A 17,300-nucleotide genomic window follows, 5' to 3' on the forward strand; every position below is an offset into this window, starting at 1 on the left:
GGTTCACTGGGCCCGGCACAGAGTGAGTCACTCAAAACTCCGCTGAATAAATAAATGAACAACTCGCTGGTGGAGAAGCCACGGCAAAGAACACTCACACAACGCTCTCTAAATTTCTCTAGGAGAAGGGGAATGCAAAGGTCAGCTGAGGTCAGTTAAACATTCAACAAGTGCCCTCGCCCCACTCAAATAAGTCATTTATTGTTGAAAGAATAACGCATTTTAAAGCACTTTTAGCTGTGGCAAATTATTAATCATTGGTTAGTGCTCCCTGCTTACTGGAGGCTTCCATGGCCCAGCCTGGGCAGGGCTGGTGACACAGGGGGTGTAGGGAAGTAGGATGACCTGGGTCAGAAAGTCCAAGAGCAGGGACTGAGGTGAGGGACAAATGAGAGGCACGCAGACAGATCTCACAGTAAGACCCACCCTACCGCACTAGAACACTTTCCCCTACGGCAGGATTTCGTAAGCTCAGCGCTGCTGACGTTTCAGGCTGCATGCTTCTCCGTCACAGGTGGCTCCTCTGTGCTTTGTAGGAGAGTCTGCCGCATCCCTGGGCTCCTTCCTCAATATGCCAGTAGCATCTCTTCACCCTAAGTTGTGACAACCTAAAATGACAATTTGGTAGCAAAATCTCCTAGATCAGAACCACCGCCCTAATCTGTCTTTCTGGAAAAGGCACAGGACTTTACTTCAAAGGTTGGCCCCAGGGAGTAGCACAGGGCACTGGCAGCAGTCCTTAACCACCAAGTCAAGGGTTATGGTTTAAACACATTCCTATATTCGCTGGTTCAATTGTCCTTGAGCAGCTCAGTTTGGGGAGCAAGGGATCTATGTTAACAAGGAATTACAATATGATGTGGAAACTGTGGTTGTGAGCTATGCATAGGATCTGCTTCTTGGCTTTTTTGCAGGTCAGTGTAGGGCAAAGTAGGGCTAAGAGATCAATCCCCCTGCTTACCCATCTTCTATACAGCACAGGTTCTCAAACTGTGGTCCCCAGAGCAGCAACATTAGCATCCTGCAACTCGTGAGAAACGCAAATTCTCAGTCCCAACCCTGCCCTATGAAAAATACTCTGTGTGGCCCAGTGAACTGTACTGGACCAAGTCTTCCAGGTGATGCTGACGCCGGCTGCAGTCTGAGAACCTGCCACAGAGCGTGCTTTGGCACACCTTGTCTGTATTTACATCAACAGTCCCAACCCTGGGCTTCCTTCATGTCGCAGCGGTTAAGAATCCGCCTGCCATTGCAGGGGAACACGGGTTCGAGCCCTGGTCCGGGAAGATCCCACATGCCGCGGAGCAACTAAGCCCGTGTGCCACAACTACTGAAGCCTGCAGCGCCATGCTCCACAACAAGAAAAGCCACTGCAATGAGAAGCCCGCGCACCGCAACAAAGAGCAGCCCCCGCTCGCTGCAACTACAGAAAGCCCATGCACGGCAACGAAGACCCAACACAGCCATAAGTAAATAAATTTATAAAAAAAAAAAACAATGAAACTAGACCATTATCTTACACCACACACACTAAAGTTAACTCAAAATGGATTAAAGACTTGAAGGTAAGATCTGAAACCATAAAATTCCTAGAAGAAAGTATAGACAGTAACCTATCTGACATCAATCTTAACAATGTTCTTGTGGATCTGACTCCAAAGGCAAGGGAAACAAAAGCAAAAATAAACAAATGGGACTAGAAAGCTTCCGCACAGCAAAGGAACCCATCACCAAAATGAAAAGGCAACCTACTGAATATAAGATATTTGCAAATCACATATCCAACAAGGGGCTAATAGCCAAACTATATAAAGGGCTCATACATCTTCACAAAAAACAAACAAACAAAAACTGATTAAAAAATAGCAGAAGATCGGAATAGACATTTTTCCAAAGAAGGCATAAAGATGGCCAACAGACACATGAAAAGATGCTCAACATCACCAATCATTAGGGAAATACAAATCAAAACCACATTGAGATATCACCTCACATCAGTTAGAATGGCTATCATCAAAAAAACAAGAAATAACAAGTGTTGGAGATGATGTAAAGAAAAGGGAACCCTCATACACTGTAGGTAGGAATGTAAGTTGGTGCAGCCGCTATGGAAAACAGTACGGAGATTCCTCAAAAAGTTAAAAACAGAACTACCATACAGTCTAGCAACTCTACTTTTGGGTATATATTCAAAGGAAATGAAATCTTTATCTCAAAGAGATACCTGTACTCCCATGTTCACTGCAGCATTATTCACAATAGTCAAGGTAAGGAAACAACCTACATGTCCAACAAATGAATGGATAAATAAACTGTGATATATATGTATATGTGTGTATGCATATGTATACACACACACATACATACACACACACACATAACACAATGGAATATTCTTCAGCCTTAAAAAAGAAGGGAATCCTGTCATTTGTGACCACATGGAATAACCTAGAAGGCATTATGCTTTCTTTGTGAAATAAGTCAGAGAGAGAAAGACAAATACTGCATGGTATCACCTATATGCAGAATCTTTTTTTTTTTTTTTTTAAGTCAAACTTATAGAAACAAAAGAAAAGTGGTTGCCAGGAGCTTGGGGATAAAAAGGGAAAGGTTGGTAAAAGGGTACATACTTTCAGCTCTAAGATGAATAAGGTCTGAGAATCTAATATAAAACATGGTGACTATACTTGATAACACTGTATTGTCCAACTGAAATTTGCTAAGATAGAACTTAAATGTTTTCACCAAAAAAAGGTGTCCGTGAGGTGATGGATGCACTACTTAACTTGATGGGAGGAATCTTTCCACAATGCATACATATATCAACTCATCACATCATAAACTCCAAATATCCTACAATTTTGTCGATTGACCTCAATAAAGCTGGGAAGGAAAAAAAAAAAAAAAAAAGACTTTGGCTGCTACTTATCCTCATTCCTCTAAATCCATGGAATTTCCCAAGTAACATGAGTGTGGGCTCTGACTGTTTATGCTAACACGGTGACTCATGGTTGGCTCCTAAAGGTTATGCTAACAGAGGACTCAGGATGGGGACTGGCCACACCAGGAAGACTAACCATGGGATTAGAAGGTCGGGCCTGTGAGTCCATGCTTTCAGCCTGACCTCTGTAGAGGGCGGTCTGAAGATGAGATCAATCACATGGCCAGTGGTCCAATCCATGATGTCTACATAATGAAACCCCAATAGGAACTCTGGACACCAAAGCTTGGGGGAGATTTCCTGGTTGGCCATACTCTATCATCACACACCGATGTGCTGGGAGGGTGACATGTCCTGCCGCCACAGGGATAAGACAAGGAAGCCTAGAGTTTGGGACCCTCTCAGACCTCACCCTGTGTGACTCTCCCTTTGACTGGTTCCAGTTTGAATCTGTTTGCCATAATAAGCAATTGTGTTCTGTGTGTTCTTCTAACGAATTATTGAACGGGAGGGGGTTGTGGGAATCCCTTAATTTGCAGCCAGTGGGTCAAAAGTGAGGGTGGCCTGGGGACCCCCGGACTGGGAGCTGGTGTCTGAAGGGAGGGAGGGCAGTATTGTGGAGGACGAGGCCCTTCACCTGTGAGGTCTGGGTCAACTCCTGGGAGTTGGTGCCGGAACTCAGTGCACAACTCTTCCCTGGAGCTTAAGATTCCACATCATCAGCTCACATCTCAGGACGGCACCTGCTTACCTTCTGCTGGCCGAGAGGTCCACCCACCAACTGGCTCCTTGACCACCTCCTTCTCCCACAGCCTCCCTGTCCTGCCCGCAGTTAATACACAACTACAGTCCTAGACCAAGTGCCCACCAGCCCACTGCTGTCACTATGAACATTTCTGCCAACACGGAAAGAAGAGACTAGGAATGTTTTAAGAGCTCCCTCTTGCCTGGTGGGCACGGGCTCTATCTAACTCTAGGACAGACTTCTCACATTTTAATCTGCAATGAAATCACCTGAGAAGCTCCTTAAAAATAAACACAGACCCCACTCACGGGGGTTCTGACTCCCCAGATCTGGGGCAGAGACGAAGAATCTGCATTTTCAGCAAGCATTCCTCGTGGATTTGGTCCGGAACTGCATGGAGAATTACCCTTCCAGGAAAGACCAGCGGTGGTAAACGATTGTTGGATCCTAGGGGATGAGAGCTAGAACACACTTTGGAAAATCTAGTACAGCCCATGAGCCCCAGAGAGGAAAACTGGCCTAAGATGGCAAGGTCAGTTAAATGATTGAACTAGAACCAAAAACTCAGGCTTTGGGATACCCGGCCTGAGGAACCTTGCAAAGGGTAGGTCAAAGATCCCTCCCTCCCCCTAGAATCTAGCTGTGGTGGATGCCTGAGGGAAGGACGGGGAAGCAAGGATTCAGGATACTGCCTAGCAGACCAGCTACTGAATGGGGATGCACAGGCCCCTGTCACTGGTGTTCCCTCATGCCCGCCACTCTGGCCACCACTGACCACTGGCTCAGAAGTGGAACAGGTCTGAGGCTCCAGACAGCTGTGGAAATTGACAGCAGCAACTGGAAGGAGGTAGGAGAAGGGCTCTCAATGGACAGATTCTGAGCACCTGGGGCCATGCCAGTGTGAAGAGGGTAGGATTCAAGTCAGGGACACCTGTGAGGAGAGAACTTGGCCCTGCCTCACTCCTAAGGGCATTAGCGATAAACAGTCAACCTGTTCAGGAAACCCAACAGTAAGCAGTGCTGGGGAAACGTCAACCTTGCTGGGAATCAGAAAAACACAAAGGTGCCATGCCAGACCCAATTTCATTTTTCCTTCCAATTTTGGCCAGGTCAACACAGACACAATTACAAGATTGGCACATTTCAAATTGATCCAATTTTCCTTTAAAACAACCCAGATGTAGGGACTTCCCCGGTGGTGCAGTGGTTAAGAATCCGCCTGCCAATGCAGGGGACATGGGTTCGATCCCTGGTCCGGGAAGATCCACATGCCGTGGAGCAACTAAGCCCGTGCGCCACAACTACTGAGCCTGCACTCTAGATCCTGCGAGCCACAACTACTGAAGCCCTCGTGCCTAGAGCCCGTGCTCTGCAACAAGAGAAGCCACCGCAATGAGAAGCCCGTGCACCGCAACGAAGACCCAATGCAGCCAAAAAATAAATAAATAAAATTAAAAAACAAAAAACAAAAAAAACCCCCAGATGTGTTTAATACAAAGCCAGTGTATCCTTTGCCTCAGAAATTTAACTTTTAGAAATGTACTCAGGGACTTCCCTGGCCGTCCAGTGGTGAAGACTCTGCGCTTCCAATGCAGGGGGCACAGGTTTGATCCCTGGTCAGGGAACTAAGATCCCCATGCTGTGCGGCACAGCCAAAAAAAAAAGGAAAAACAAGAAATGTACTCCACAGAGTTAAGCTTTAAAGCTTGGGAGAGAAGGCCAGCACTTTCTCTCCCCAGTGCATAGTCCAGTACCTGGGGCAGAGAAGGTGCTGAATATGTATTTTCAGGATGAATGATTACACGGTTCAGAATTAAAGAATCAGTCCAGAGATGATGATTACACTCAAAATACTACCTTAAAAAAGTAGCCAAATGGCAAGTGCCGGAAAACAGATAAATCGCTAAAATATATATGCTAGAATATATTAGAGTTGTTTTAAAAGATAAATATAGGACCGGCATTATCAAAAGGCACTGCTTATATTAAATTATACTGCATTTTAAAAGGAAGCAGAATGTGAACCCATCAGAGTATGCAGACTAATTAAAACTCTAAAAAAATGAATACACTACAGGTATACCGATGAAGATTTAAAAGAAATATAGACACTGAAGAGTTTGAAGTTGACCTTTAATTCTTTCTGAGGAAAGGCAAGGGCTTGTGACTGGGACAGGATACTTGAAGGTGGAAGGGGAAGCTGGCAGAACCTTATTTCATAATCTGGATGGTGGTTACAGGGTGTTCACTTTACAACGGTTCTCTAAAGCTATGCCTTTGTTTATATAATATTCTGTGCCTGTTGTATGACACAAAGAGTAAAAAAATTGTGAAGTGACAAGATGTACAATGTGATTTCAATAGATAATTTAACAGGTGTGTATGTGTATATATAATCATACTGACACTTTCCTACAAAGACTTGTGAAAATTACATAACAAATATACACGGTGACATTAACAAAAGTGGGTTTTGGTGCTCTTCCTTTTAAAAAAAAAAAGGAAAGAGCAATGGTATATCATTTGTATTAGTTTGCTAGGGCTGCTACAACAAAATGCCACAGACTGGGTGGCTTAAACAACAGAAATTTCTCACATTTCTGGAGGCTAAAAGTCCAAGATTAAGGTGTCAGCAGGGTTGGTTTCCTCTGAGGTCTCTCTCCTTGGCTTGCAGACTGCCACCTTCTGTGTCTCCTCACAGGCCCTTTTCCTCTGTGTGTATGTGCATCCCCAGTGTCTCTTTCAGGGTCCAATTTTTCTCTTCTTACAAGGACACCAGTCATATTGGGTTAGGGCCCACCCTAATATCTTAATTTTCGGTTAATCACCTCTTTAAAGGCCCAGTGTCCAAATACAGTCACTTTCTGATGTACTGGGCACTGGGGTTTCAACACATAAGTTTTGCAGGGACACAATTCAGCCCATAACACCATTCTTCACTCATCAGACATGCAAAAAAATGGACATCCAGCACAGGAAGTGAGTCAGAAGTGAGTCGAGGCAAGATTAGCCATGAGGTGGTACACTTGTTGACACTTACAGATGAGTGCTCAGGGGTTCATTATGCAACTCCTTCTACTTTTGTATATGCTTGTCATTTTCCATCATGAGAGAAAAGAAGGAAGACCAGGGTAGATCCACATCTGTACATAGGTCTTAGATGTTGGGTTATTTTCTCTATAAAAGTGAGTCACCCAACAGTTAATATTGGTGTTATCTGTGGTTAGAAATAAAATTAATATCTTTTTCTCTAATCAGCAATGAGTATACTTTTAAAATATTTTAATTAATGTAATGATTAATGAAAAACAAAGAATAAAGGAGTAACAAAAGGAAAGGTGGGAATAATATTAACAGCTGAACTCCATCCACAGCGTAGCTCACCTAATCCATCACTTGGCCCATTCGTGAGTCTGATCCTTCCTTCTCTTATTCCTGGCACATGTTCAGACTATTTCCTAGCCCCCCTGCAGTTAGGTGAGACCGTGTGGCACGGGAGACAGGAGAAGGGCTGTGTGCCACTCACACACAGGATCCAGGTCTTAAAACCATGAGCACACCTCCTCCACGCTCTCCTCTTCCACCGTCAGAACCTGGATGAGGTAGCAACCCAGCTTCGACAAAGCAGAAGACAACAGGAGCGTGGCCTAGACCCGTGCATTCGAATCACCTGGAGATTCTGGTCAAATACAAATTCTGATTCACTAAGCCTGTGGCAGGACCTGAGACCACGTTTCTCCCCAGCTCCAGGTGATGGCGATACTGCTGGTCTGCAGACCAGCGAGGCTCTAGGCAGAGACACCCACCAAAGAGGTTCTCGTTTCTGATGACTCAGAGATGGCAGTCAAATGATGAGCAGTAGAAGACACACCAAAAACGACCCAACCAGGAATAGCCAGCTGGCCTTTCTCTCCTGACCCATGACAAAGTTTAACTCTGACCTATGATTAACTCCGGTCTCAAAGTGCAGCTAGTAAATGAATCCAGAGACAGCTGCAGACAGATTACTTTAGTATGTGTAACGTGATACAAGTTTCCTGGGTTCTATTAAAAACAGTATCTGCCACCCCGAGTCAGAGGACAGGGCTGTCAACAGTGGGATCTCCACAGCACACGAATAGCGACAGCTGGCCTGGCAGTAGAGGACAAGAGGACAAGAAGGTCACACGTGGGCCTTGGGTTCACACACAGGGCCCACCAGAACTCCTGTTCTTACGCAGAAGTCCATGTAGAAATTGTTTACTCCCTGAGACCACAGCTATCATTAACAGACTATTTGTCTATATAAAATCTCGGCAAATATTTGCATCACCTCAGCCCTCAACATACTAGCAGTCCAGTGTTTATAAAGGTTTTGTAACCTTTTGTACACTGTGTTTGTCCAAAACTTGCAAGAAACAGACGAGAACTTGGCAGTAACCCCATGATACTTTGAGACGCTCTGTTTTGCAGTGGAACCTCCTTGGGTCTAGGGTGAAGTTTACCTAACTTCATGTTCTTTTGCTATGCACGTAACAGGCATTGGGCACACAATGTATCAGGGCACAGAGTGTGACGTGGCTTTGCATGAAACCAGAAGCGGGGAATGGGATTCCCTCCGCCTGCAATCACCATTAAACCAAAGCCTGGGAAACAGGCTGAACATCCAGGAAGCTCTGATCCTCCCCCTCACCCCCCCAAGAACTCCCATCGCAAGCCTCTGCCCACTAACTCTAAGAAAGAGCCATCTGAAGGGGAATTCATGAGAAATCTAAATTACTGGATGAACTCAAAGAGGCGCAGGCTGCTTAATCTCAGGGACCAGAGACAACTTCCTTGGAAAAAACATTCTAGAGTTCAGGGCATCTAACTTATAATGTTTATGTACTTAGGAAAAACCTTTCACAGCCAGGGAAGAAAGCACCTTCCAGCCTGGCACTGTTGAAACTGCCACAAATTTCACAGTCAAACATGAAATCTAAATCAATCCCCTCTACCTTCAGTGGTCCCACGAGGCCACAGGCTGTCTTTACTGTTTTCATTTCCCCAAAGCACCTAATATATAATGCAAAGTATGTTCTGGGCAAACCTAAATACTTGCTACTTAACACGAAAACACACATATGCCTAATTTGTGACCCCATTTATTTTATGTCCCCAAAAAGGACAAGAACAACAGATATTTTGCCACCCAAAAAAATCAGGAAGATGCATCTATTGCAATCATTTATCTCTAACTCAAAAACAATTTATTCAGAACAAGGTTCCTATTTATTTGGAATCTCCCCAAAACTTCAAAACTATTTTTTCCCAAAGTCTCCACACAGCACAGTTCTAATTTTTAGACATTCTCTTTTTCTGATGATTCTTTCAGCATTGACAGTCTAGGGCTCCCTTCAACACTGATGTGAATTTCAGGGTGCAATTCCATCTTGCCCGGCCTCACTGTAGCTCTGTCAACTTGGCTTAGGTGTGAAGTCCTGAAGAGCATCCTCTGTTATTGCTTCCTTTTGTTCCTGGTCCCTTCCCTTGGGGTCATGACTCTTCAGGCCCACCGATCAGACTCAGTTGTGCCTTCGATTCCCCAGAGGATGTCATCGGAAATGCAGAAAGTTAAAATTAAACTCACCATGTTTGATGAGGCAGCATTTGGTGCGTTCCCTTCTGTTCCACTGAGAGAGTTGAGGACCCTAAGACTTTGGTATAGTACCACTGACCCTCTTGTTCTCTCCAATGCCTCTTGCAGCTGGCTCCAGGATTTTCTTAACAATCTGCTTCAGCTGTTCATGTTTCTGCCCAAACTTCTTTCTCCTCAGGCCTGGCCATCAGATTCTTCTGTATCATCATACAGCAAGGTGACTAATTTTTAAATATTTAAGGCCCCATAGGAACACTCTGACAGAGACTTCAACCTCTGGCCTAGGTTGTCCTACAATTCACAATTATTTCTTGGCAAATGGTATGAGGTTTGAAGAGAAAGGGCAGTTGATGACACAGCTATGATTTTCCTCCAAGTAAACAGAATAACTAATAAAGTAGGTGAGCCTATTTTTTCATTTAATTTTTATGTCACCACTCTACATGATTAGGAGAAAAGGTAAAGGGTTAAAAAAAAAAAGTAATGATTTGAGTTCATTTTTTTTTTTTAATAAGTGCATAGAGACCACACATCACTTTTTATTTATTTATTTATTTATTTTTGGCTGCACTGGGTCTTCGTTGCTGCGTGCAGGCTTTTCTCTCATTGCGGCGAGCGGGGGTTACTCTTCATTGTGGTGCATGGGCTTCTCATTGCGGTGGCTTCTCTTGTTGCAGAGCACGGGCTCTAGGTGCCGTGGACTCAGTAGTTGTGGCTCGCAGGCTCAGTAGTTGTGGCTTGCAGGCTCTAGAGTGCAGGCTGAGTAGTTGTGGCGCACGGGCTTAGTTGCTCTGCGGCACGTGGGATCTTCCAGGACCAGGGCTCGAACCCGTGTCCCCTGCATTGGCGGGCGGATTCTTAAGCACTGCACCACCGGAGAAGTCCTTGAGTTCATATTTCTGGTAATTATCCATGAACTAATAACTGGGAGATTGCTTCAGCTCCATAAACAAAACATAGAAGGCCCAACAGCCCTGAGGCAGAAGGCGTGATGGAAAAATCCCCAGTGCCCACGCTGGCTGTGAACATAAAACCACTCTTCCACACCAGGTCAGTCCTCCTTTATGACTATTCTGTCCATCTTTCTTCTAGGCAACTGTTTAGAGCTCTCAGCAGAGACTCCAGACCTGGAATGGGGAATTCTTTACATAATACTGAGAAGAGCTGTCCAAAATGATAATCCAGTTTAAAATGTAATAGGCTTTCTGCCTATTACTCAGAGTTGAGGGGGAAAAGCTAATTATAAATTATACACTTTCTATCTGGGCAATACTAAGTCACTAGGACAGACTTTCGGAAAATTCCAGCTAAACCAGTTCATTCTTTGAAGCATTAGGTCAATTATGAACATACCAACCCTCAGCTTGAATAGCTGCATATTCAGAAAGAACAAAAACATCTTGTGAAAAGCCTCTGTAAGTGGTCTGTTAAAGGGCTTATTTGATAGGAGACGAAACTCCCTAGTGAATCCTAGGACAGGCTAAAACAGCTTACTTAATTATTTTGGTACCTTCTCCATTTGCTTTAAAAAAAAAAAAAAAGTTTCCTATAAGCTTGCAGAGGCGGGGAAAAAAGCAACTGAAAACAACACAAACAGGCTTTGTCAGCAAAGAGAATGCTTTGTAGGAGACACTTTAAGATGGCCTGTCACCTTGGCTCCAGGCTGTCCTGTTTCCCCACAGCCCTAAACCAGCCCCTGTGACCTGAATGCCATTTTCAAGGGAATCTGATTCCCTCTCACAAGCCTCTCTACTCCCCACCCCTCATGGAGGTCACCTGCACCTCATCAGAAGGATGGAGGGACACAGGTAAGAGAGACCACCCCACACACACCCCGCAAAGGGTTAAGAACAGTGAAAGGGCCCCAGGACCCTGCTGTGTAACCCAAGAGCAGAGGAAGGGCCGCTCCCTCTTTCTCCCTCCAAAGAGGCCAGAGCCAAATGAGATCTTCCTCCCTCAATCCCCAGGGAAGCAGCCCCCAAACGACAGCATATGCATAACCCCTTTATTAATACAAAAGGATGCAACACACAAACCCACTTTTTTCACCAGGAATCTCAACAACAGGACTATAGGGAAACCAGAATCATAACATTAATTCGAATTAACGCTTAAGCACCCATCGTGTAACAGGCACTTTTCTAGGTTCTAGACCTCAGATACAGTCTTTTTTATGGAGCTCACATTCGGGAAGGGAAGAAGGACGATAATCAAATTAAAAAGATAGGTCCAGAACAATGATAATGACCAGACGGAAAATAAAAAGAGGGAGACACGGCTGAGGGTGGGGGCAGCCACTTTAGATGGCGTGAGGAGGCCGAGCTCACTGAGGAGGCCAGGTGGGGACCAAGACTCGAAGGACGAGAGCAGGGTCCTCGTGTTCCAAGCAAAGAGAACAGCGAGTCAGAAGCCAAAGGCCTAAAGCACTCTCAGAAAAATCCTGAAATACTAAGTACTTGCCTCTAATTCAGCAGAGATCATAAAAGAATGTCCTGTAGAAGGGAGGGTATCGGGGAACCTGGGAGAGGCAGCTGGGCTTCAGGCAGGTCCCAGAGGAAAGCAGCAAAAGCAAACGTGGCTAAAATCTTCTCCCATCCACCCCACAAGGTTAATACTCATATGTTAAATTGGCAAATAAAGAAAGTGGCTTGGGGGAATTCCCTGCCCGTCCAGTGGTTGGGACTCAGCGCTTTCACAGCAGAGGGTGTGGGTTCAATCCCTCGTGGCGGAACTAAGGTCCCACAAGCCAAGTGGCGTGGCCAAATTTAAAAAAAAAAAAGAAAAGAAAAAAAGAGACTGGCTCGGATTGGAACTGGACCAAGATCGAGATGACACCGCTGGTAATAAGCCAGGACAGTCACCACAGAGTTCAAACTCACTTACTAAGCCCCACCTCAGACACAGTGTCCTTCCATCAGGGCTGAGAATCCAGCTTCCTCAGCCTCCGCAGAGCCCAAGGGCACAGGGAGCCACCAGGCCCCTCGGAGCCCTTGGCCCACTCTTCCTCCCAACCCACTACAAAAGCACTACAATCAGCTTGTCGTCTAAGCTAGCTAAGACGGTGAAGGTCTGGGTCAGCTGGGGGCCTGCCAGCCTCTCCACCCGACCCAGGACTTCCCTGCTGCCCGGCCGCTCATGGTCCCCTTGCCTCGGCTTCCTATTCAGCTGGCTCTCTCTGCCTGAGCTAAGCACCTTCACTGGCTAGACTAGCACACACCTTCAGGAGACCCCTTTAGGTACTGTCTCTCCAGTCCCAAGACTGTCAACATTCCCCCAGGTCCCACAACCGGCTGGGACCAAGCAACCCAGACGCCCACCCACCCAGCCTGCCAGATGCCACCTCCAGGAGGACATACTCTCCCTGTAGCTTTCACAGCCATCACTCTCATGTACGTATCACAGGTCAGGGGTTATCTTAGGGGGATACCCGCTCAAGTGGGGATAATAATAGTAATAGGTTTTCACTAAACATTACTCTTGGTAAAACTTCAGCAAATACTAAGAAGTTTATTAGCATTACTCTGTCCACAGTTCCTGCCCATACTCCACGGCAGGGGGGAGGGGCACATTTTAAGGAAGATGACCTTAGCTCCATTAGAGTGATCATATTATTTATCACCCAACCTAAGATACTCCTAGGAGTAAAACAGGGTGCTGTTAATAATTACAATGCGATAAGTGATGTAAACCAGGACCATCCTGGGCAAACCAATAGGTGAGCCACCTGATACAGGCGAAAAGAAAAATTTTTTTAAAAAACAGACTTAGAGGCAGATTGGTTCAAGATGGCAGAGTAGAAGGATGTGTGCTCACTCCCTCTTGCAAGAGCACTGGAATCACAACTAACTGCTGGACAGTCAACAATAGGAAGACACTGGAACTCACCGAAAACAGATACCCCACATCCAAAGACAAAGGAGAAGCTGCAATGAGACAGTAGGAGGGGTGCAATCACAATAAAATCAAATCACAAACTGGAGAACGATTATACCACGGAAGTCCACCCACTGGAGTGAAGGTTCTGAGCCCTAGGTCAGGATTTCCAGCCTGGGGCTCCGGCAATGGGAGGAGGAATTCCTAGAGAATCAGACTTTGAAGGCTAGCGGGATTTGATTGCAGGACTTCGACAGGTCTGGGGGAAAGAGACTCTACTCTTGGAGGGCACATACAAAGTCGCCTCAGGCCAAACAACCAATAGGGAGGGAACCCAGCCCCACCCATCAGCAGACAAGCAGATTAAAGTTTTCCTGAGCTCTGCCCACCAGAGCAACACCCAGCTCTACCCACCACCAGTCCCTCCCATCAGGAAGCTTGCACAAGACTCTTAGATAGCCTCATCCACCAGAGGGCAGAAAGCAGAAGCTAGAAGAACTACAACCCTGCAGCCTGTGGAATGAAAACCACAGTCACAGAAAGACAGACAAAATGGAAAGGCAGAGGACTATGTTCCAGATGAAGGAACAAGATAAAACCCCAGAAAAACAATGAAATGAAGTGGAGATAGGCAATCTTCCAGAAAAAGAATTCAGAATAATGATAGTGAAGATGATCCAGGACCTCGGAAAAAGAATGGAGGCAAAGATCGAGAAGACGCAAAAATGTTTAACAAAAACCTAGCAGAATTAAAGAACAAACAAACACAGAGATGAACAATACAATAACTGAAATGAAAAATACACTAGAAGGAATCAGTAGCAGGATAACTGAGGCAGGAGAACGGATAAGTGACCTGGAAGACAGAACGGTGTAATTCACTGCCATGGAACAGAATAAAGAAAAAAGAATGAAAAGAAATGAAGGCAGCCTAAGAGACCTCTGGGACAACATTAAACGCAACAACATTCGCATTATAGAGGGCCCAGAAGGAGAAAACAGAAAGGACCCGAGAAAATATTTGTAGAGATTATAGTCGAAAACTTCCCTAACATGGGAAAGGAAATAGCCACCCAAGTCCAGGAAGCACAGACACTCTCAGGGAGGATAAACCCAAGGAGAAACATGCCGAGACACACAGTAATCAAACTGACAAAAAATTAAAGACAAAGAAAAATTATTAAAAGCAACAAGGGAAAAATGACAAATAACATACAAGGGAACTCCCAGAAGGTTAACAGCTGATCTCTCAGCAGAAACTCTACAAGCCAGAAGGGAGTGGCATGATATATTTAAAGTGATGAAAGGGAAGAACCTATAACCAAGATTATTACTCTAGCCAACAAGGATCTCATTCAGATTCGACAGAGAAATCAAAAGCTTTACAGACAAGCAAAAGCTAAGAGAATTCAGTATCACCAAACCAGCTCTACAACAAAGGCTAAAGGAACTTCTCTAAGTGGGAAACACAAGAGAAGAAAAGGACCTGCAAAAACAACCCCAAAACAATTAAGAAAATGGTAATACGAACAAACATATCAATAATTACCTTAAATGTGAATGGATTAAATGCTCCAACCAAAAGACACAGGCTCACTGAATGGATACAAAAACAAGACCCGTATATATGCTCTCCACAAGAGACCCACTTCAGACCTAGGGACACATACAGACTGAAAGTGAGGGGATGGACAAAGATATTCCATGCAAATGGAAAACAAAAGAAAGCTGACATAGCAATACTCATTTCAGATAAAATAGACTCTAAACTAAAGAATGTTACAGGAAACAAGGAAGGACACTACATAATGATCAAGGGATCAATTCAAGAAGAAGATATAACGATTACAAATACATATGCACCCAACCTGGAAGAAATGGACGAATTCTTAGAAAGGTATAGCCTTCCAAGACTGAACCAGGAAGAAATAGAAAATATGAACAGACCAATCACAAGCACTTAAATTGAAACTGTGATTAAAAATCTTCCAACAAACAAAATCCAGGACCAGATGGCTTCACAGGTGAATTCTATCAAACATTTAGAGAAGAGCTAACATCCATCCTCCTCAAAGGCTTCCATAAAGTTGCAGAGGAAGGAACACTCCCAAACTCATTCTACGAGGCCACCATCACCCTGATACCAAAACCAGACAAAGATACTATAAAAAAAGAAAATTACAGGCCAATATCACTGATGAATATAGATGCAAAAATCCTCAACAAAATACTAGCAAACAGAATCCAACAACACATTAAAAGGATCATACACCACGATCAAGTGGGATTTATCCCAGGGATGCAAGGGTTCTTCAATATACGCAAATCAATCAATGTGATACACCCTATTAACAAACTGAAGAATGAAAACCATATGATCATCTCAATAGATGCAGAAAAAGCTTTTGACAAAATTCAACACCCATTTCTGATAAAAACTCTCCAGAAAGTGGGCATAGAGGGAAACTACCTCAACATAATAAAGGGCATATATGACAAATGCACAGCAAACATCATTCTCAATGGTGGAAAACTGAAAGCATTTCCTCTAAGATCCGGAACAAGACAAGGAATGTCCACTCTCGCCACTATTATTCAACATATTTCTGGAAGTCCTAGCCACGGCAATCAGAGAAGAAAAAGAAATAAAAAGGAATACAACTTGGAAAAGAAGAAGTAAAACTGTCACTGTTGGCAGATGACATGATACTATACATAGAGAATCCTAAAAATGCCACCAGAAAACTACTAGAGCTAATCAATGAATCTGGTAAAGCTGCAGGATACAAAATTAATGCACAGAAATCTCTTCCATTCCTATACACTAATGATGAAAAATCTGAAAGAGAAATTAAGGAAACACTCCCATTTACCACTGCAACAAAAAGAATAAAATACCTAGGAATAAACCTACCTAGGGAGACAAAAGACCTGTATGCAGAAAACTATAAGACACTGATGAAAGAAATTAAAGATGATACCAACAGATGGAGAGACATATCATGTTCGTGGATTGGAAGAATCAACATTGTGAAAATGACTCTACTACCCAAAGCAATCTACAGATTCAATGCAATCTCTATCAAGTTACCAATGGCATTTTTTACAGAACTAGAACAAAAAATCTTAAAATTTGTACGGAGACACAAAAGACCCTGAATAGCCAAAGCGGTCTTGAGGGAAAAAAACGGAGCTGGAGGAATCAGACTCCCTGACTTCAGTCTATACTACAAAGCTACAGTAATCAATACAATATGGTACTGGCACAAAAACAGAAACATAGATCAATGGAACAAGATAGAAAGCCCAGAGATAAACCCACACACCTATGGTCAACTAATCTATGACAAAGGAGGCAAGGCTATACAATGGAGAAAAGACAGTCTCTTCAATAAGTGGTGCTGGGAAAACTGGACAGCTACATGTAAAAGAATGAAATTAGGACTTCCCTAGTGGTGCAGTGGTTGAGAATCCGCCTGCCAATGCAGGGGACACAGGTTCGAGCCCTGGTCCGGGAAGATCCCACATGCCGCGGAGCAACTAAGCCCATGCACCACAACTACTGAGCCTGCGCTCTAGAGCCCACAAGCCACAACTACTGAAGCCCGCATGCCTAGAGCCCATGCTCTGCAGCAAGAGAAGCCACCGCAGTGAGAAGCCCACACACCACAATGAAGACCTAACGCAGCCAAAAAATAAATAATAAAATAAAATAATAAAATTGTAAAAAAGAAGAAAAAAGAATGAAATGAGAACACTCGCTAACACCATACACAAAAATAAACTCAAAATGGATTAAAGACCTAAATGTAAGACTGGACACTATAAAACTCTTAGAGGGAAACATAGGAAGAACGTCCTTTGACCTAAATCACAGCAAGATCTTTTTTGACCCACCTCGTAGAGTAATGGAAATAAAAACCAAAATAAATGGGACCTAATGAAACTTAAAGGCTTTTGCACAGCAAGAAACTAAACAAGATGAAAAGACAACCCTCAGAATGGGAGAAAATATTTGCAAACGAATCATCGGACAAAGGATTAATCTCCAAAATATATAAACCGCTCATGCAGCTCAATATTAAAAAAAAAAAGCAACCCAATCCAAAAATGGGCAGATGATC

At 44.1% G+C, this 17,300-nt stretch overlaps 1 protein-coding gene across 8 annotated transcripts in view; it reads right to left on the minus strand.

Moving 5' to 3' along the window:
* LOC137752137 (ATP-binding cassette sub-family C member 4) overlaps positions 1-17,300 on the minus strand; it is a 227,035-nt gene that overhangs the window by 190,573 nt on the left and 19,162 nt on the right. Inside the window, exon 1 of one of the 8 annotated variants that reach the window (XM_068526868.1) lies at positions 11,764-11,843. The exons of 6 other annotated variants lie outside the window; for them this stretch is intronic. Coding sequence is in view for 1 of the 2 variants with exons in the window: in XM_068526864.1 (XP_068382965.1) it covers positions 432-499 (68 nt within the window). In the remaining variant the exon portion in view is untranslated. Of the gene's footprint in view, positions 1-431; positions 580-11,763; positions 11,844-17,300 lie in introns of those variants that run through there. One more of the 8 variants, XM_068526864.1, reaches the window with a different exon arrangement.

The sequence above is a fragment of the Eschrichtius robustus genome, chromosome 18 (genome assembly GCF_028021215.1).
Source record: "Eschrichtius robustus isolate mEscRob2 chromosome 18, mEscRob2.pri, whole genome shotgun sequence".
In the NCBI taxonomy this organism is placed as follows: Eukaryota; Metazoa; Chordata; class Mammalia; order Artiodactyla; family Eschrichtiidae; genus Eschrichtius; species Eschrichtius robustus.